A 20,333-nucleotide genomic window follows, 5' to 3' on the forward strand; every position below is an offset into this window, starting at 1 on the left:
GCTTAATGAATGGATGAAGTGGTAGCTGAGGAAACACATCATCATGAGGGGTGGTTTAAGATGAGAGATCATGTCAGATGACTTCCTGGTCTTGAGCCAGTTATTCAAGAAGGCTCATCAATCAATCACTGTGACACACAAACAACCAGTGGGGCCAGGGGCCTTTTGGCCCCGCTGAAGTGGGCAAGAGGCCTGCAGCTGACTTTGTCAGATCAATGGGGTAACAATACATGAGAGATCATTGTTACTCTACTACTTCAGAACTTAGGAAACCTTAAAGTTTTTAAGTATTAAATTTCATGATGGGCCTTTACCACTGAAGACATTTTGTCATGTCACAATTGAAAACACTGGTGTAAATAATACATTTTAACGATAAGACGGTGTAGTCCCTCATTCGTCCAGGAGTGTTCTATCGTAGAAAAGGTTTCAGTCATCTGGACACTGTTTTCAGAATAAAGACGTTTCGGCTCCCATCCCATTTTTTCACAATTGAGAATGACTTCTGGATGGGAGCCGAAACGTCTTGATTCTGAAAACAGTGTCCAGATGACTACGACTGAAACCTTTTCTACAACATTTTAACGATAGTTGAATTCCATTTAGCTGCTTCAGTTTCAGGTACTAGTATTGCATGCTTGCTCACTGTCACACTGTCACAACTTACTGGGACACTTGAATAGTACAGAGCCATTGTTAATGTTATTAATAACACCTGTGTATTTCCTACTATGACAATTCAAAATGTCTGCTGTGAAAAAGGCCTGTTGCACGGTAACTGCACATTTAGGTTTTCTTGTAAGTTAAAGTCTTACACTGTGTACACTGTTCAGTAGAGCCTAACCAATACTGGATATTTTAGGCTGATATCGACAATATTTGGAAGTTAAAAAAATGTGATATATTAAATCTGAATTATATATCAGCCGATTTTCAATTTTTAACATAAACACATTACTGTAACAAAGATTATTGATAAGGGTTGCTCAAATTTGGTTATTAAAGAATTGTGACTAAGAAATGTACAAAGTGGGAAATTTTACATTTGAAAATCAGCTTGTCAGTTCTCTCTTTTTGACAAACTATCTAATGGTGACACTGTCTCTAAAGCATATCTTTATTATTTCTGTACTGTCATTTCTTGTTACTTATAGGTCAACATATACACAATACCAATCCATGATAAGCTAATATCAGCCTATAATATTGGCCAAGCTGATTCATTGGGGTCGATCTCTATTGTTCAGTGATTTGGTTTTCAAGTATAATATAATTTGGGATAAGCATAATGTTCTTAACAATGTTTTGCAAATATGCGTATGGTAAACAGTTTAAAGGGACTGCTCACCCCAACATCAATACATATTTTTCCTCTTACTTGTAGTTCTATTTATCCATCTAGATTGTTTAGGTGTGAGTTGCCGAGTTTTGGAGATATCGGCCATTGAGATGTCTGCCTTCTCTTGAATATAATGGAACTGGATGCCGCTCGGCTTGTGGTGCTCAAAGCGGCAAAAACATACATTTGAAAAACTCAACAGCAATGTCTCTTTCCAGAAATCATGACCCGGTTACTCAAGATAATCCACAAACCTCGTTGTGAGCGGTAGAAATAAAATAAAATAAAAACATAAAAAAAGAATTTGTTACACAAACTGCTGCAGCCTGCTTGGTTAACAACACTCTCATTTAAATGAGAAAAATGGAAGGATTTCATTAATATTTTTGTGAGGGATGTGACATTGCATGCAACGTAGAATGCAAAAACAACAAACAATCAATTAAAGTAAAATCTTGACATAAAACATATACATGACATCCACATGTACATGTAAGATCAAAAGTTACAGTAAAGAGTTATGCAACCTGAGCTTGCTAGTACCATGGCATCCTCGCATGATCTATGGCCATCAGTTTTTTCTAAATAATTCAGGTTGGGGTGATTAAATCACCCACAGTGAGTGACAGATGTAGGATTAACATGCTGGCCACTGGTTGTGCTGAGCTCAGGCGTTGGGTCTCAGCACTAACTGACACTGGGATCACAGAGGCAATGCTGTAAGCATTTGCCAAGTTTGATTATGTAACATGGCCTGGGCAGTGTATGTAGGCTTTGTTTGGCTTTGTGTCACACACATAGAATAGAAGTGAAGCTTTCAGGATTAGTGGCGGACAGTGTTAATGAACGCCTAAAGCATTAAAAGCACTATAGATTTTTCGTCAGTGTTGCACGGGTTGTGGAACTCAGAATTTGACTTTGCTCTGAAAGTGAGCCGTCTTTTGATAGCTGTGATGTCAAACTGGTGTACTGTAATAGTAGGATTAGACGCCAAGACGTCCTGGATAATTAGAGGCATGTCAGGATAAACTGCCCTGCAAGTGAGATGGTTGCTATGTAATCCTAAACACATGCCATACAGATAGGATGGGTGGCCTGTTGGGATGGGTAGACTATGACTTCAGTTACTAAAAATTTAACTTTGTGTATTGTCTTAATCTATATTTATATATGCTAATACAGATTGTGTGAGCTACTGAACACTTGAATTTCCCCAAGGGGGATGAATAAAGTATCTATCTATCTATCTATCTATCTATCTATCTATCTATCAACCAACTGGGGTCAGGGCTCTAAGATGCAAAGCTGCTATAGGTGCTTTTGCCTAAAAATACATGAAAATTACCTTTTTTATATACTTTATAGTGACTATTTTAACCTATTCCTCAGGCAGATAATGCTGCAATTCAATAATGGTTTGTCAGCAGTTGTCTGTATCCCAGAGCAATGATGCCACTGGTGCACCAGCCTCTCCCTTCACACTCACGGCTCCTGCAAATAAAACCTATTAATTACCATATGGAGGCTGTTGCCACGTAACCTGCTGGCTGAAAAAAATAAATAAATAAATAAAGCATGATGCTGGGGAACTAACCAGACACATCTTCAATAGAGACCAACACACAAATGCTAAATATTGTAATTTGGTTTTATACAAAAAGAGAAAAAATAGATAGATAGATAGATAGATAGATAGATAGATAGATAGATAGATAGATAGATAGATAGATAGATAGATAGATAGATAGATAGATAGATAGATAGATAGATAGATAGATAGATAGATAGATAGATAGATAGATAGATAGAGGGTTGTGATGATTTTTTTCCTACGTCATCATGGTATTTTGTCTAAATTACGCAACAGAAAGTTGACACCCAGGATCCCTTGGGAATGTCCCTTCTGTGACTCCCAGGGAACAGTTGATTAAGCCAGCTGGGGCCTGGACTCACATATTTGCTCACATGATATAAAACAAAAAGCATTACACCTACTAAAGACTTCTAAAGCTAGATGTGGATGTGAAAGGATGCAAGGAAGTGGCCTCGCCAGGCTCTCTGCCAGCCAGCCCATATAGACCAGTTATAATTAATGCTGGAACAAACTCCCTGTAGCCTGGACTGATGACAGTGAAATGAGGGGAAATCGTGTTGAAGGGGCTATATAAAGCTCTTCAGTGTCAAGCCGCATGTGGCTCTGTGGCCAACACTTTCACCGTACTCCCTGTTAGTTCTTGTGATAGTATCACTCAATCAAAGATACTTACCGGAGGTCTGAGGTCTATGTAATTAGAACTATACCTTTTCTGCTTTGAGAATATTATCTACTACAAATTAATTTATATACATGAATATTTAAGCTCATCCCATAGTGTTACAAATGTGCAATATAGCACAAACCTGAATCCAATTCAGTTCTAATCAAATTTAATGTAATTTGCACACTGTAAGTACAAAGTGAAATATTTTTATAGGTCACTAGATGTAGATAATGTAATCAGATGAAGAACTCCATTGTTATACAATGTATATAACTATAGCAAATAATGAAAGAAAGTAAAGACTGGTGCAAAAATGTCAAGTATGATAGTAATAATAGAATCCAGAATAAACATATGAAGTGAGTAATACATAGTTTTGTATTAGGAGATCAATGATTGGTACATACTGAAGTATAAATTAAGCTATTCTATAAAAAGATACAGACTATGTGTTTTTCTAACACTTCACAACAGATTGGTTGCCAACACACAGGCTTGAGTTAGAAAACTGAAAATCAAACCAAAGGAAAGCACTGCTGAGTTGACAGAAAGTACAAACTGATCCTTTAGAGTTCCTCAAGTGTGATGGGAATTTATCCAATGACTGAGACATAATTTGTAGTCTGTTGCCCAAATGGAAGATACGCAATAGCCCTGTAATACGACCCCCATTTGCCGTCTTGTGTGATAAGCCAAGAGCCCACTGGTGTTGTCCATTAGCTGTCAACAGTGCACATCAAAAGTACACATCAAAACACAAATGTAATTTTAAAAGACATAGAGGGATACCCTTGGTTGATAACATCATCATATCATTAATTTAGGTAAATATATAGTTATTTTTAAAGAAGACATTTTGACAAGTTACAGTAGGAAAAGCAAAAGTGAAAATTAAAAAATGGCTGAATTCAATTTAACTGCTTTGGTTTCAGAGTCCTGGTATTGTACATGCTGGTTCACTGTCACACTGTCATCGCTTACTGGGACACTCGAATAGAACAGAGCCACCTTTATTGTTATTAGCAACACCTGTGCTTTTCCGACTATGACAAGCCGAAAAAAAGCATATTGCTGTTGATATCCAAAACTGTAACTGACTGTCACTGACTGCTGATGAGAATCACTGAATTACAAATGACAGTGCTAAAACCACATCAGAAGGGCCGACGATTTTGAGAGAAGCTCTACTGAGCTAATGTTTGCCTAAGTACTAGCTAAGTACCCAGCTAGCCTATCCCAGAAAAACACTAGATTCAAACTGTTAAAGGCCCAGCACACCCATACAGGTGTTTTCACTTGGCTAATTAGCGCTATGTATACTAAATATACATGATGTCAGAGGAAAGTGAGATGTCAATCAAGCACGATACGCGCCCACACAGTCCTGAGAAGAGGTCTAATTGAAGAAAATTAAAAACAGCTGTGTGGGTGACCAAGTGTTCTATAGTTTTTTAAAGAATTGGTTTCATACTTTGACAGATTATGTATGTCCAAACACAATAGGATGGATTAAACCAGATATCACAGTTATACAGTATATATGGCTTTGTGCTAGTCCTTGCACCATTAGAATAAGGCCTTATGTGTTGCTTTCAGGCATGCATTGCTGTCTGCCGATGTCTTTTTTGATACTACCACTGGAGGTCACCAAAGCCAGACATTTTGAAGCCTTACATATACAGTTAATATTTGGTTCCATTTGCAGCCAAAGCTGCTCACTGCAACTTTAACATCAGATTTCCCAACCAAATCTATATTCTTTTAATTATCAGCTGCTCCACCAGTGACTGCATCGTCCCTTGACAAGACTGGGACCATTGGGAGTGTTAACTGAGAACGGGGCTGTGTGCAGCATTAAACATGACGACACATTATGTGCCTTATCTTCTCTCAGTTACAGTAGGTGCCTCTAGTCTATCCTGATTCATGAAGTAACATGAATGGACAACCTGAGGGGACATGAGGGGACTACTCTCATTTCCTGGCTCTCAACCCTTGGTAATTACCTATGTGTGCCCAAAGGCCCTCAGTGTGTTTAGAGGAAGAGAGAGAGAAAGAGCAAGACAGTGAAGTTATGCACTGTAGAAAGAGTAGAATAGGCCTATTGTAACAGATATGGAGTTCTCCAACAACTCAGAGGCACAAGCCATGAAATATTAGTTCTATTTACTTCTATTATTTCATAAAGATTATCCTCTTCTGCTTGTCTGTGCAAACCATACAGATTGAATTTGATAAATAGTTTACAGAAAAACACAATAAATATAAGTTATTTGCAGAGGTTTGAAGATAGCAGATGTTGTTCAGCCCAGTACAATTGAGCTCAGAGGTATTTTGTGGTGCACAAAGCACCTATAAAATTACATCTAAGAAACTGATAAACATCTCGTAAAAATAATAGCATTCATAAAAGCATGTTACTCTGTTAAAAACTAGTCCTAAATGAAAGTATTCACTGTAAGTTGATTGTAGGGGGCTTTGAGTACCACAAATTAAATGCCAGTAAGCTCCATTGTATTAGGATAAGCTATAGCCAATAGCTTCAAACGTAAGCAAATCACACAGTAACTGAAAAAACAATAAGAGTCAGCAAAACTGGGTCTGTCCCAGCAGTGAAGTCATGAGAACAGACACAGGGCTGCGACTACAGTCTCTCTGGTCTCCCCAGGGGTAGACTCAAATCTGTCAGCACCCTTCACTAATGCAGCTCTCAGTGAAAGGCAACAGGGTTACGATACTTCTCCCCAAATACCCCTCCACGCACACATACACCTCACACCCTCATCACCCCTCCATCCCTAGCCTACCTAGACTATGCCAGGACGCATGGATCATCTCTTGCTGGCTGGCATCGCTCTGTCCCAGGACACAGACATAGCTCTAGCCAGGACAACGTCTCCAGTGTCAGGCAGAATGAGGGTCTTTGTTGCTGCAGACTCAATACAGGTCCTTCACTTGCAGAGGTAGTTGGGTGATTCTAATATGGAGAACAGTATCCCTTTTAACATGATGAAGAACTGAGTGCAAAAGTGGATAGGAAGCAGTTCGAAAAACTCTGCAAACCATGATTGAATAGAATCTTTTCTATTAAAAACACTTTCAGTATTGTTTTAAACTAAATGTGATTTGTAGGGCCTTCTGATGTGAATAACGAGATTAGTTTTTACAGTAATACTGTTTTTAACCTCTCAATAAAGGTACCAATCCCAAACTTTGCATTGGACTCTTGGCATTAAATTCTTTTCAGTTTCCAGCTGACTGTTTGGTATGGCTAGGATCTTTAAGACAACTATGTTTTGCTTTTCTTTTCACCTCTAAGGTGTGACATAATAGACAAAAAATCCTGTTGAAAAGAACTGAACTAGCACACAAAAATTAGAAACTGAAGTGAGGCAGTGAATCACACTGAAAGGAGTGGTTACATAACACAACAACGCATTTCACTGTATTCCCTGGAATAAAAATAATGGAATAATAATAATAATAATAAAAATTAAACAAAGTTAATGTAAATTTGAAATTACTCACGTAATTAACCTTACCTGATGGTAAAATATATAAAGTTAAGACTTTTTTGTCTGTAGCGAGCTAACGTTAGCTTGGTAGCTGTTACAATGGGTTTTCTCAGGTAGGTTAAAAAAATCTCTGTAATTAACGCTAGCAATGCCAGGCTCGATAATAAGTAATTTATAAGTATGTCGCCAGATGGTTTGTGTGGTGTTTCGTTTTCAACCACTGGCATTAATGCAGGATACCTTTTGCTTACCTTTCTCCCTTAACGTACAAGGCCGAGCTTTGACTCTTAAACTTGTAAATTGCGACATCTTGTGATATTGTTAAGTCATTACTCTGCCGTTGACCGTCGAGCAGTCCCCTCTCTAACCAATCCGCGGAAAGAATACTGAAAGACGTCAAGAGATTAGCCAATGAACGATTACCTATTTTACAGCAATAATGGCGTCCTTTGTATTGTGAAGCGGAGGAGCTACAAACAAATATCTCAGGTAAGCATCAGATTTATTAGTGCAATGTGGCTGTATTTTGTCTTATTTACTGTGGCATCTGTTTGTTTTTGCACCCAGCAAAACAGCTTTATCTTAATTCATTAGGCTAGTTATGAATGACATCGACAGCTAACGGCTAACGTCAACCAGACAAATAATGAATAACTTATCTAAAGTAAGCTAGACTGAGTGATATCGCATTTAAAATATACCACAAAATAGCTTTAATGGCTGTGTCTTAGAAATGTGGTGCTATTGTTTTTTTTTTACAAATGTGTGTGGTCGTTTCTACCAGGATGAAGGTGGTCAATCTAAAGCAAGCCATTCTGCAGGCATGGAAGGAACGTTGGAGTGACTACCAGTGGGCCATTAACATCAAGAAAAACTTTCCAAAGGGAGCAACATGGGACTACCTTAACCTTGCAGGTTAGAGGGAAGATATTGAAGTTCCCCAGCCATCATGTTAATTATGTGACTTTACACTAGTTATCTTATTGTCCTTTCTATTGTGGCTTTAAATGCTGCTTGTGTATTCCAGAGGCCCTGATGGAGCAGGCGATGATTGGTCCCTCTCCGAACCCTCTTATTTTGTCTTACCTCAAATATGCTATAAGTTCCCAGGTGAGAGAAAAAGCAGTGTTATGAAAAATGGTGTAACTGAGGAACTGTGTCCAACAGTTCTGATGTTATTTTCTGAACGTTACCTTCTCTCTCCTTAGATGGTGTCTTATTCCAGTGTGCTTACAGCCATCAGCAAGGTAATTTATGCTTGATGAAAATGAGGGCGTCATGCATTTTACTATAAGATGTGAGAGGTTTTCATGAATGTGTCTCTTTTCTGATAGTTTGATGATTTTTCTCGGGAGCTCTGTGTCAAATCACTGTTGGAGATAATGGACATGTTTTGCCATCGTCTCAGGTATGTAAAATTATCCATGACAGTGTTGTCCTTCTCCACCAATATTATACATTTTCCATCCTTAATATTACCTGTATAACAAGTCTAACACATGCATCAATGTTAATGTTAGATGTTTATGCCTTGTACCAATAGAGGACTTCTTATAAAATCATAATAGATGCACAAAAGCACATTTGTCCATTTTTGTAATGATAAATGAATATATAACTTACAGTCAACCATAACACTCAGAATTATCTGCAAGCATCTGTGTTCACTGACTGCATAGTAACCATTAACCAACATGTTAAATGGACTGTGTAGATTATGTTTTAAGACGCTGAGAATTTATGTCAGAATGAAAAGGTTATTGTTTATTTATATCTTGTTTAGACTATTATAATTCCTATAACCTCACTCCGATAACCTGCAACTCATCCAGAATGCTGCTGATAAGGCTTTGGTCAGTGCTAGAAGTGATCTTATAATACCAAGATCAGCCTTGTTTCACAAGTTAACCTTTAGTTTCAGAATCACCTCTTACTTATTGCCTTTTGAATAACAACCATCAGCTACAGCAGCACACCACTAACTCTTAAAGAGCAGTTCAGGATCTTTGAGCAAGTGATCTTTTTATGTAAGCCTAATGTTTTATTTGTTTACTGCTTGCCTGCATGTTTGCTTAGTAAACAAAATGTGAATTTGGTTTTAGAAAAGCCATATGTTTCTTCTCATTTAAGCTATCTCTGACTCACTGCCTCTCATGTCTGACTCCAAAGCTGTCACGGGAAAGCAGAGGAATGCATTGGGCTGTGTCGGGCTCTGCTGGTAGTGGTAGTGTGGCTGCTGCAGGGCTGTGCCTGGTACTGTGAGAGGCTGAGAGAACTGGGTCCATCAGCCAGCACAGAGGCCAGTCTGAGAGCCTGCCAGGAGAGGCTTCACACTCTGATGAACAGCACCAAGAACAGAGCCCTGGTTCACATTGCTCGGCTGGAGGAACAAGGTGTTACGATTGTGTGTGGGTGTGGGGGTGTGTGGGGGTGTGTTTACATAGGATTGTGCAAAATGTATTATTGCACAAACATCTTTTGCTGCCAATATGATGGTGGTGCTGCCCTGCCAAAGCTATTTGAAAACAATCTGTAAACCTTAAGTGACAGTTGACAGAGTTTTCCTGGATGATATATCTCTCTGAGTTTAGTAGGGAGTTTTAGTTACCAGTGATTGTATGAAAAGATTAAATATTATTATTTATATTGGATATTGGCAATATTAGAATACCATTTCTAAACCTAAACAAATTCTGTTTCAGTCAAATCTTAGTGTGCATGATTGTTATGAGCCAGACATCTTACAGTGTTTCTGCTGCTATTCCTCCACAGGTTCCTGGAGCAACGTAGAGCAGTCAATGCTGAGAGTGACGGATGGCCTCGGCAGTTTACCTAACCAGACGCTAATAACTAAATTAGAGGAGAGCTTGTCACTAGTAAAAGGGTGAAGATTCCCACCTTATTCTTAAATATTGAATACACAGACATTTAACTTTGGTATGACGCTGTTTAGCCTAGACGTGGCAGTATACTTTGTTAAAGTCCATCACAATCAGTCCTCGTCTTGCTAACTCTTCACTCTTTCCTCAGTATTCCCCTGATGTTGTCTGTGCAGTCTGACCCTCTGCACCATGCCTCCTTCCCATCAGTCCACGCCTTTATCATGCTGGAAGGGACCATGAATCTGACAGGGGAGACACAGCCACTGGTGGAGCAGCTGATGATGATCAAGAGGATGCAGGTGAACATTTAGTTGCAGAGAAATGTTAATCTCACTTAAACTACTTTGCCTGTTGGCAGATAAAAACTGGCAGGGAAAGGAAAGTGCTTGAAAAGTCTTTTAATACCTAGAAATTAATTTATCAAGATGGCGATAAACTGTACACAGTAAGGTAAGGTAAAGAAACTTCAGGGTTTTCACTTTATTGTAAAAAAAAAATCTACATTATTATTGCATATCACTGAAGCAACTATTAATAAAGTTTTACATTTATTTTGTTAAACTTGCAAAAGATTCCCTGTTCCACTGGCCAGATATAAGGGTGTATGTCAGTTGTTCTGTGTATTTAATTTTTTGAGCAGCAGTCTTCTCAAATTGTTTGTCCTCCACAGCGAATCCCTGCTCCTCTTTTTGTTCTGGAGATCTGGAAGGCCTGCTTCACTGGCCTCATTGAGTCACCAGAGGGCACAGAGGAGCTCAAATGGACTGCCTTCACGTTCCTCAAGGTAAGATCTATTTCAAAGATGAGGAGTGCTCCCTCTGTATGCTCGTGAATTGCCTTGCGTGTCTTTCTTTTTTGCTTGGCCTTAGTATTTATCGTCCTTTGACTTTAAATAATAGTCAGTGCTGATGTTGAACGATGATTGAACTTCATTAGTTTGCTAATTTTCTCTTTTAAGTTTGTATTGTCAATATTATATCTACTTTAGTCTTAAGTGGACTCTCTTTTGCCTATATTAACTTTAGTTTAATGCTGCATGCAATAATCAATTTATTATATAAGGTGAAATAAGGTAAACTGATTTACATCCAATATGGGATTATTCAAAGTATTGCCTCTGTGAGCTATAGGGACCAGTGACAGATTACGTAAGTGTTGTCAGATCTATGCACCCTCGACTGCACTTAAAGAAATGCATTTCTTGTTTCTTTATACTAGATCCCACAAGTTCTGCTCCGACTAAAGAAGTATCCTCAGGGTGACAAAGGACAGGTAAAACAATTGACTCACTGATGTCTTTCTAACAGATGAACACACTGACACAATCATGAGCATTTAGTATTGCAAAGCAGCCATGGTCTAACAAAGCAATAACTGTGTGTTTTAAAATGTAATGAGATGAACCTTCACTATCACTTTTAAACACAGCAAATGTATTTTCCAGGACTTCATGGACGATGTGAATATTGCATTTCAGTACTTACTCAAGCTCACGCCACTACTAGACAAGGCTGATCAGAGATGCAAGTAAGTGCTCCAATCTTGCTACACCCATCTTCACTGCCTGTAATCTCATTGTGAGACATTCTAGATAACAAAGCCAGCTAAATGCCTAATAAGTCAGCACCATGATCATTTTTCTTGTGCTTCCTTGCATAGTTGTGACTGCCTCGGCATGCTCCTGCAGGAGTGTAACAAGCTTGGTCTGCTGTCAGATTCAAATACAGCCTGCCTCACTTCCAAACGGTACGGGTTCCCATCGCAGAATAATTTCAGGAACTGTTTTGGTTAATATGATCATGGATGAAATTTTGTTCACCAAATTCACACAATACACCATATCCCCCAACCCCTCCACCCCATCTCTGTCTTTCCTCTGGTGCTCCCTTCCTGTCCCTCTCCCCTTGCACATTTGATTCAGGACCGAGGACAGGGAGTTTGCCCCAAGGCTAAAGACAGCAGAAAATGCTAACATCCAGCCTAACCCTGGTCTCATCCTGAGAGCTGAGCCCACTGTCACCAATATTCTCAAGGTAGACCACCATAACCTGATCTAGACTGTACAGGGCAGTCTATTACAGTGTTGATATAGTGCTGCTGATTAATGGTCTGGCCAGAACTAAGTAGTGTTCACAATGGGTACAGAATTTTACATATATGTGACAGTAAATGTAAGTGATCCACAACCACTTGGTTAGTAATAAAATAAATGTATAATATGAAGGAAATGTAAGAAAGTATTTGATCTCAGAGGAAGAGGAGAATCAAAGTTACACGCTAAGAAAAACCCAAGCAAAATGTTGTGTCAATGAATAAAAGTGTTTCTCAAAGATCACAGCACTATAATGAATACACCTTTGTAAAAAGAACATGAACATAATTCTTCCTTGCTTGTACATTAGACTGTAGATGCAGACCACTCCAAGTCCCCCGAGGGCCTTTTGGGGGTCCTGGGACACATGTTGTCTGGAAAGAGCTTGGATCTGCTCTTGGCGGCAGCAGCAGCCACTGGGAAACTCAAATCCTTTGCCCGGAAGTTCATTAAGTGAGTAAATGCAAAATAGAATTGCAAATTAAGACAAATAATTAGTTATCAGAATCATGACTCATATAATGACTTGCATGCCAATTTACAAGCATATTTTAAAGGGTGGCAGATTTTTATTGTTGTTGTGTTTACCCCGTTGGAAACTCCAGTTGGCCTAGGAAGATGTTTCATGTCTTGTAATGTGTTTTGTTTTTTTCTATTTGTTCTAGGCTTAATGAGTTTCCCAAGCACATCAGCGGCGAAGGATGTGAGTTCAAATACAAGAGTGACATGTTCCAATGTGGGAATTTCTTTCCTCACTGACATATTATTTATTGAATGAGATCTAAAATTGAGGATTTTTCCCTCCTCTCCTTCAGCCAAGTCTGCGTCAGTACGGGCCCTGCTCTTCGACATCTCCTTCCTCATGCTCTGCCATGTGGTGCAGACGTATGGTTCTGAGGTTAGTTCATGGCAATTCAAGCTTTTTCAGAAAATGTGTGGATTTTACTACAAAATCAGCCTGCTCTTTAAGTGTAAGGCCACAAGAGGTCTGTGTGACCTAACATTTTCTGCAGCATCTCTGCTTGCTGAACGGAGTATTGTAAATTGATTAGATCTCTGTCATCTGTCCATTTTGGTTGATTAAGCCTAAATTGATTCATACAGTGCATGGCTGCCCTGTGTCTCTCCTTTCCAGGTGATCCTGTCAGACCCCAGCACCTCAGGCGAGACACCCTTTTTTGAAACATGGTTGCAGACATGTATGCCTGAAGAGGGCAAGACTCTGAACCCAGACCACCCCTGCTTCAGACCAGAACCTGGCAAAGTGGAGAGCCTGGTCACCTTGCTGAACAACTCCTCAGAGATGAAACTAGTGTAAGTATTAAAATCACTGAATGCTTTGAACTTCATTACCATGCAGCAATAATGACTATGATGGAAATAAAAGAGCACATGACTTTCACAGTAGTGGTACATTTTTATTTGAGGTTTTTTTTATACCCTAGTGCTGCTTTTAATTCTTTTGATCTTTAGATATTTTTTAATATATTGAACATTTGGTGGGCATCTTTAGCACTACTTTAGACAGGTGTCATTCCTATTTTGAAACTAGGACTTAAAATGTTGCCCGATCAGATTCTAAACAGATCATCTAGTACAGTAATGACTCAAAGTATTTCAGTGTTCAATTTTATTATTTTCATTTTAATTATTTTTATGTAATGAAAATGTTGCCAACAGTGCTCTAAATATGGAACTTCCTCTGACGTTTATCTGACGTTTATCTGTTGTGACAGTCAGGTGAAGTGGCATGAAATCTGCCTCAGCACTCCTGCAGCCATCTTGGAAGTTCTGAATGCATGGGAGAATGGTGTTCTTTCTGTGGAGGCAGTACAGGTGTGTCCAACTTCACTGTTCTTATTACTTCTTTTTTTTTGTCTTCCCTTTACTGGAAAATATTCTTGAGATTTCCTGAGTGTCAGTTGCTCATATGATGTTCAAGCAGTACCAGTAACCTCCCTAACCATTACATGTCTACATGCCATTTTTGTGTTGACTCAATACTCAAGTGATTATGACGTATTCTATGGAAACTGACAAATACAATGTGTTAAGAACTTCTCCATTTTCCATTCAAGTTTTCATATCACGCAATGTGGAAGGATGCAGTTTTCCTTAGAATCCTTTCTCCTTTGACATTACCCCCCACCCCCAATCCTTCTAACCACATCCTTCCTTCTTTTTTCGCTGCTGTCATTTCTCTCTGAGTGTAGAAGATTACAGACAACATCAAGGGGAAGGTGTGCAGTATGGCAATCTGTGCGGTGGCCTGGCTGGTGGCCCATGTCAGGATGCTGGGGAGGGATGAGAGGGAGAAGCCCCAGACTATGATCCGACAGCTTGTAACCCCGCTGTATGGGGAGAACACTCTGCAGTTTTACAATGAACGGTACAAACGACTGAAACACACACTAACTTATACTTCACAACCTTAGCCCATGATCAGATGCGGATGAATCTTCAGTATGTTTCAGTCTCCTTCACAGTCCATTATTACATGGATTAACAATTATGTCCTCTTCCCCCCACACACACACACACTTTCACCAGCGTGATCATTATGAGTTCCATCATGGAGCATATGTGTGCCGATGTCTTCCAACAAACGGCCGCGACCCTGCGCCCCCCAGTGGAGGGACAGGAGCCGATCCCATACCGCAACCTACTGCCGGCCAAAGACCCCATCCATGTGGCCCTCAGCAAGCAGTTCCAGACAGTGCTGCGCAAAGGCTGGGTGGACAGCCGGGCCCTGCATCTGTTTGAGAGTCTTCTCAACATGGGAGGGGTCTTCTGGTTCACTAACAATTTGGTCAAGGTAGGAGGACCAAGAAAAGGTGCTGCTTGAGCTTGAGGCCTGACAGCTTGAGGATCAACATCAGCAACTCTGGCTGTATTTAAAGGCTGCAACTAACTCAAATCTGCTGATTATTTTCTTGATTAATCGCAAAAAAAAATGGGAAAATGCCCATCACAGTTTAATACAGCCTCAGGTGATCATCTTCAGATTTCTTGCTTTTTCCAATCAAAAGTTCAGTTTACTATAATGTAAGGCAATGAAAAGCAGCAAATTCTCACATTTTGGAACCTGGAACCATCGAATGCCTGCCGATTTTTGCTTGAAAAATTACCTAAATGATTAACTGATAAAAGCGTCAAAATAGTTGACGAATAATTTTCTGTTTATCGACTAATCAATTAATCGACTAATTGTTGTAGTTTTACGGCATTTACAACACGCTTTTTATCATAGGTCAACGCTTATCAGCACAATGATTATGCTAGATTAGATTATGCTACCTGTTTAGAAGCATATTTTGATTTTTAGATTCCTCTGGTTTACACGCATAATACAGCGGCCACTATGGGTTTTACCATCAGTGCAAATTTGCCAGGGTTTTGCCACATTGTGATGTCTGGGATGATCTGGAATTTATTTTTCTCAACTAGCCACTCTTACTGAGCAGCCTGCTGCTTTATACCTTTTTCTTAGTGGATTGTTGTATATGTGGGCAGGACACTATAAACAGACATACTCTTTACTGGTTTATTTAAAGGTACACTGTGGAGTTAACAAATTAGCTTGTGGTTTTATTCAGTGTTTTCCACCATAACAACTTGTTGAATGCATTTCTTTCCTCATAAAGCATTTTGTTTTTTTGAAACCTGCATTGTTTAAATCCGTATTTGCTAGCCAGCTAGCTGTTTTCTTCTTCCATGCCTTTTGCTTGCACATTGCGGTATTTCTTCGCACATCATCGCCACCAACTGTTGATCAGTGGAATAGCATAAACCAATCAGCCAGAATGTGTATCCTGTCACTCGTATGACTGTGCACATATTTATGAGATAAAAACAAAACAAGCAGCCATAAACTCCACATGGTACCTTTTTAAGATGATGAAAACTCCATCTTGTATCAAAGGCGCATGCAAAGAGACCTTAACTGGAGTATGGCCAACAGTCAGATTACCTGATACCTTATTTCAGGAGCTGCTAAAGGAGACTCGACAAGAGTGGGCCAATCGGGTGGCGGAGTTACTCTACAGCATCTTCTGCCTGGATACTCAGCAGATCACCCTCACCCTGCTGGGTACCATACTGCCCGACCTGCTCACAGACTCCGCCCACTGGCACAGCCTGGCAGACCCCCCTGGAAAGGCACTGGCCAAGTAAGAGAAACTTAATACTTTGATGTTGAGTGGGTTTTGGTATTTTTGGATCTGGTGTTAACTTTACTCTCCTGATAACGCCTCAGGTTGTCTGTGTGGTGTGCACTCAGCTCTTACTCCTCTCACCACAAAGGCTCATTCTCAGCTCGTCAACGCAAAAGGCAGAGAGAAGATATTGAGGTAAAACAGTTGCACAAGGCCATTTATGTGTCATAATAGCTGCATATTATGTCGTATTATGTATTATGTCATGAAAATGTTATTTTCGGCATAAGAAACTGACACGTTAAAGTGTGTAAATACTACGATCTAATTCCTTATAATTGATACTGACACTAAAAATAAGTAGGATAGCAAATACTAATATTTTAATGATCTAATGCAATGTAGTCTAACATATATATTATTGGCTGCAGGACTACAACAGCCTCTTTCCCTTGGATGACACTCAACCCTCTAAACTCATGCGTCTGCTCAGCTCCAATGAGGATGAGCCTGTAGCCCTTTCCAGTCCAGGTCAGTTTATTAATGTCTGGGTTTTAATACATGGTTGAATAATGAAACCTGTGGCATTTTGTCTGTCAGTCTGAGCTGGGGATTATGCAAATCCAGAGCTCATTCTAAGACCCTGTTGCTTCATGTAAGCACTTTTAGCTAAAACAGAAAAGCATAAATAAGCGTCTCCTTATAAACTGATTTGTCTCAACAATAATTATCTGTTGAGTGTCTTACCCGTGTGCAGGTTCTGACTTGAGCACTGCAGTCTAATGTGAGGTTTTTGCTTCCAACAATTCAGTACTGAACAACAGGAGGTATTGTTTTGTAGTTCCAAACAACTCTTTTCATCCTGCTATCAACCTGACTGACATAATATCAGCTTTGGGAATTTTCATTTTTTCAGTTTTAGCTACAGCTACATAACGACAAAAATCAGTGTATTGCATGAGTTAGGAAAAAACTACTTTGATTGGTGCAATTGAGACTGAAACTAAGAGGTTTTGTTTCCCCCATAGTCAAATTAGCACCACCTATTCCATTGTAAAGAAAACAAAACCAACAGAACACTTCAAAACTTCGCTGTTGGCATTCTGTGGTTTTGTGTCTCAAATGGCAAAATAAAATGAAAACAAAACTGCTGTTTCTCACGTCATGTCTTATCTCATAGGAGACCGATCTATGAGCAGTTCCCTTTCTGCCTCCCAGCTCCACACTGTCAACATGAGAGACCCCCTTAACCGAGTCCTGGGTGAGAACCATGTCTGTGTTATATGTCCACACAATCCTTTTTGCCTGCATCTTGCACAGAGAAATGAACCAACATCTGTACTCTGTACAACTCTCTTACGACCTCCTTTATGAATAAATTAGATGTATGTGAATAAATGAGTGAGGAAATATACTGAATGCAGATGCTTCCATACAGGGCACGAGGGGTCAATGAATGCCTTCACTGTCACCAGATCTCAAATTCCAGTTTAACACCTACAGTGTGGGGGGTTTTGAACAGCCATGTTAGATAGCATAATCAAAACACAAATTGAGGAAAATCTTTTGGAAGAATGGTTTCCTTCCCTCCAGTAGAGTCCTACGGATTAGTACAATCTATACGAAAGAGCATTGAAAGTGTTCTGCCTGCTCTTGGTTGGCCAACACATTACTAAGACGCTTTATTTTGGTTGCCCCCTCAATTTGTCATGCAACTGAAGGTTGGGTGAACTTTATTTCAGGCACTTCCATGACCATCAAACATGAAAATAATGTTTGATTGTATTTGAATGGAAGTAATCAAGAATCTTATTAGTTAGCCAGAAAGCTTAAGTCTTTTGTGAAGTGGCTGTTTAGTCTCACGCAAAGAACGGTACATAGGTGAGACTAAACAGCCACTTCACGAAAGACTTTATCAGCACAGACGACACGCTAACTTGGGATTGCAGAGCGCTGTGCATTTGCATTTAAAAGCTACAAACCACACATTTGAAGACAGCGAGGTGAAGATTCTAAGTAGAGAGAAGAGTTGGTTTGAAAGAGGAGTCAAAGAAGCCATTTTTGTGAAAAAAGAGAACCCCTCTTTAAACAGAAATGTCTGGTCTGAGATTCAATCTGCCCAACGTTTACCACAGTGTTTTAACACCTTGGTCAAGCCAATCACATGCTAATCAGGTACTTAACAGTGATGAGGGAGGTGCAGCCAGAAAACAATAGGCCTGATTACTGGGCCATCGTGGAAACAAAGGTCAGTTTCAGGTGAAACTAGGCAGGGTAGACAGCACTCAGGAAGATTCCTCCCTGAGGGCAGGGCTTAAGCGACGCAGAGTAGCTTAAATTTAGAGTTCTCGAACCATTTTCACAATTGAGAATGACTTCCGGATGGGAGCCGAAACGTCTTGAATTTGAAAACATTGTCCAGATGACTACGACTGAAACCTTTTCTACAATGGAACACTCCTGGACGAATGAGGGACTACACCGTGTTAATATTGTTGTTGAAATCCTGAATAGCTGTGAAAATTCTATAGTATCCATAGCCAAACTTATGAAGACAAACTGGAAGCTATTGCTGAAATCCTACCATTGTCTGTGTTTGAATGTTGTCGGAATTTACATGTCGCCAGGAGCATCAATAATTTAAAAATATATATATATATACTCATACTCCAAACAACAAGAGACAGCACACATAGCATGGGGCCCAACAGACCATGCTGATCTGGAGCTGCCCGACGTGTCTCCTACGCCTCTCCGTGCCACGCCATCTTGGTATTGTTGGCTGTCCACAACAACTATGACAATTCACACCACCTGTTCTCTTCTCCTCTCCTCAGCCAACCTTTTCCTCCTCATTTCCTCCATTGTGGGCTCCAAGATGGCAGGGCCTCATACCCAGTTTGTGCAGAGTTTTATGGAGGAATGTGTCGAGTGCCTGGAGCAGGGTAGTCGTGGAAACATCCTGCAGTTCATGCCCTTTACCATGGTGAGTTATGAGCTGAGAGTAGAAGAAACTGGGAGGGGAGGGCCAGACAGGAGGAGATAAGGAGGGAGATGAGTAGCTGTTGTGTCAGCCATTATTGAGAAGGGTTTGGAATTTTGGAACTAAGTGTTTGTTCTGCTGGTTGCAAACACATTTTTAAGGAGAGAGAGAGAGAGAGTATCCAAGGGTAGCAGTAAAATAAATGTCTGTGCAAAGATCCGGGGTCAAAACTTGCCCTCTAAATAACCATGGCCAGACTTCTTTGTGCTTTGAGCAACATGATGCCTGTTGAACTGTTTCTTCAGAAACTCTAGCTGAAAAAATATGGTTATTTGTCTTTTTGTGCATCCAGGTTTCTGAGCTGGTGAAGCTGCCTGCTCTTGCCAAACCTAAAGTTGTCCTGGCCATCACTGACCTGACTCTGCCGCTGGGAAGGAGAGTAGCTGCCAAAGCAATCTCTGCCTTGTAAACTGTGGGTTTAAATTGACCTCAGTACCAAATTGACCCCCTATTGGCCCAGTTTCTCTGGGGGTGAAGTACAAACCCAGCTTAATGTTTTATCTTGTGCTGAGAGAAGCTCTGAACCTGGCCGGATCATCCTTTTTAAAAGGATTGTCTTTGTTGGAAAATAACGTGTTTCTAACCATGTCTCTGTAAACACTGTTTTGCTATGTGTTTTATGTTCTTTTTCACAAAATTTGTAAATAAGTTTAAAAATAAAAACCCCATAATGAAGATCCCCGGTTTCTGCATGTCCGTATTTATTTACTCAAAGTGAGTTTCCCTTATTGTATGTTTAAGGTCATATTATGGTTTGGTCACATTTGGAAGTTATAACAACATGAGATCTGACCGCTGAGATCACAAACCGTGAGTCAGTTGAATGATCACATGCTAGCGAGGCTACCACATGACACTACGTACAAGGGACTTTGGACCATTCTCTGAGTGACAAAAGCTTGTGGTCATCGGGCAGTTGCTCACCACTTGCAACACTTCCTCAAGGAAATCTGTGTGGCAGAAATAATGACACAAAAGCCTCTATTTCACTTTTAGTTGCACTTCTCTATTACAGCATTAGCTTTACTGGAATTTTAGATATAATTT

General features: G+C 39.8%; 1 protein-coding gene and 1 long non-coding RNA gene across 4 annotated transcripts in view; one reads left to right on the forward strand and one right to left on the reverse strand.

Annotated features, from left to right (window-relative positions):
* Positions 1-7,489, reverse strand: part of LOC122868097 — a 42,141-nt gene extending 34,652 nt beyond the window's left edge. The window contains exons 1-2 of one of the 2 annotated variants that reach the window (XR_006376039.1): positions 7,367-7,489; positions 6,408-6,577 (exon numbers count right to left, since the gene is read on the reverse strand). This is a non-coding gene — a long non-coding RNA (uncharacterized LOC122868097). The remainder of the gene's footprint in view (positions 1-6,407; positions 6,578-7,366) is intronic. The other variant, XR_006376038.1, reaches the window with a different exon arrangement.
* Positions 7,467-19,963, forward strand: med24 (mediator complex subunit 24). 2 transcript variants are annotated; one of them, XM_044179693.1, is made up of 26 exons: positions 7,467-7,604; positions 7,900-8,030; positions 8,143-8,225; positions 8,324-8,362; positions 8,450-8,523; positions 9,285-9,508; positions 9,888-9,999; positions 10,146-10,296; positions 10,668-10,781; positions 11,216-11,269; positions 11,442-11,524; positions 11,657-11,743; positions 11,919-12,030; positions 12,400-12,542; positions 12,755-12,792; positions 12,905-12,987; positions 13,225-13,403; positions 13,826-13,925; positions 14,303-14,478; positions 14,640-14,904; positions 16,077-16,258; positions 16,345-16,438; positions 16,675-16,774; positions 17,424-17,504; positions 19,081-19,229; positions 19,579-19,963. In XM_044179693.1, the coding sequence occupies exons 2-26, from the start codon at positions 7,901-7,903 to the stop codon at positions 19,693-19,695; spliced, it is 2,970 nt and encodes a 989-aa protein (XP_044035628.1). In that variant the 5' UTR covers positions 7,467-7,604; position 7,900; the 3' UTR covers positions 19,696-19,963. The 2 variants fall into 2 exon arrangements, with proteins under 2 accessions (XP_044035628.1, XP_044035630.1); XM_044179695.1 differs by having other exon boundaries at positions 11,931-12,030.
* Positions 19,964-20,333: the final 370 nt, after the last annotated feature.

This window comes from Siniperca chuatsi, linkage group LG20, assembly GCF_020085105.1.
Source record: "Siniperca chuatsi isolate FFG_IHB_CAS linkage group LG20, ASM2008510v1, whole genome shotgun sequence".
In the NCBI taxonomy this organism is placed as follows: Eukaryota; Metazoa; Chordata; class Actinopteri; order Centrarchiformes; family Sinipercidae; genus Siniperca; species Siniperca chuatsi.

Excerpts from the sequence above, each read along its gene's own strand:
- med24 (XM_044179693.1), top strand. The coding sequence starts at position 7,901 with ATGAAGGTGGTCAATCTAAAGCAAGCCATTCTGCAGGCATGGAAGGAA. Across the intron at positions 11,744-11,918 it reads GCCTGCCTCACTTCCAAACG|GACCGAGGACAGGGAGTTTG; the intron begins GTACGGGTTCCC and ends CATTTGATTCAG. Across the intron at positions 13,926-14,302 it reads TTTCTGTGGAGGCAGTACAG|AAGATTACAGACAACATCAA; the intron begins GTGTGTCCAACT and ends CTCTGAGTGTAG.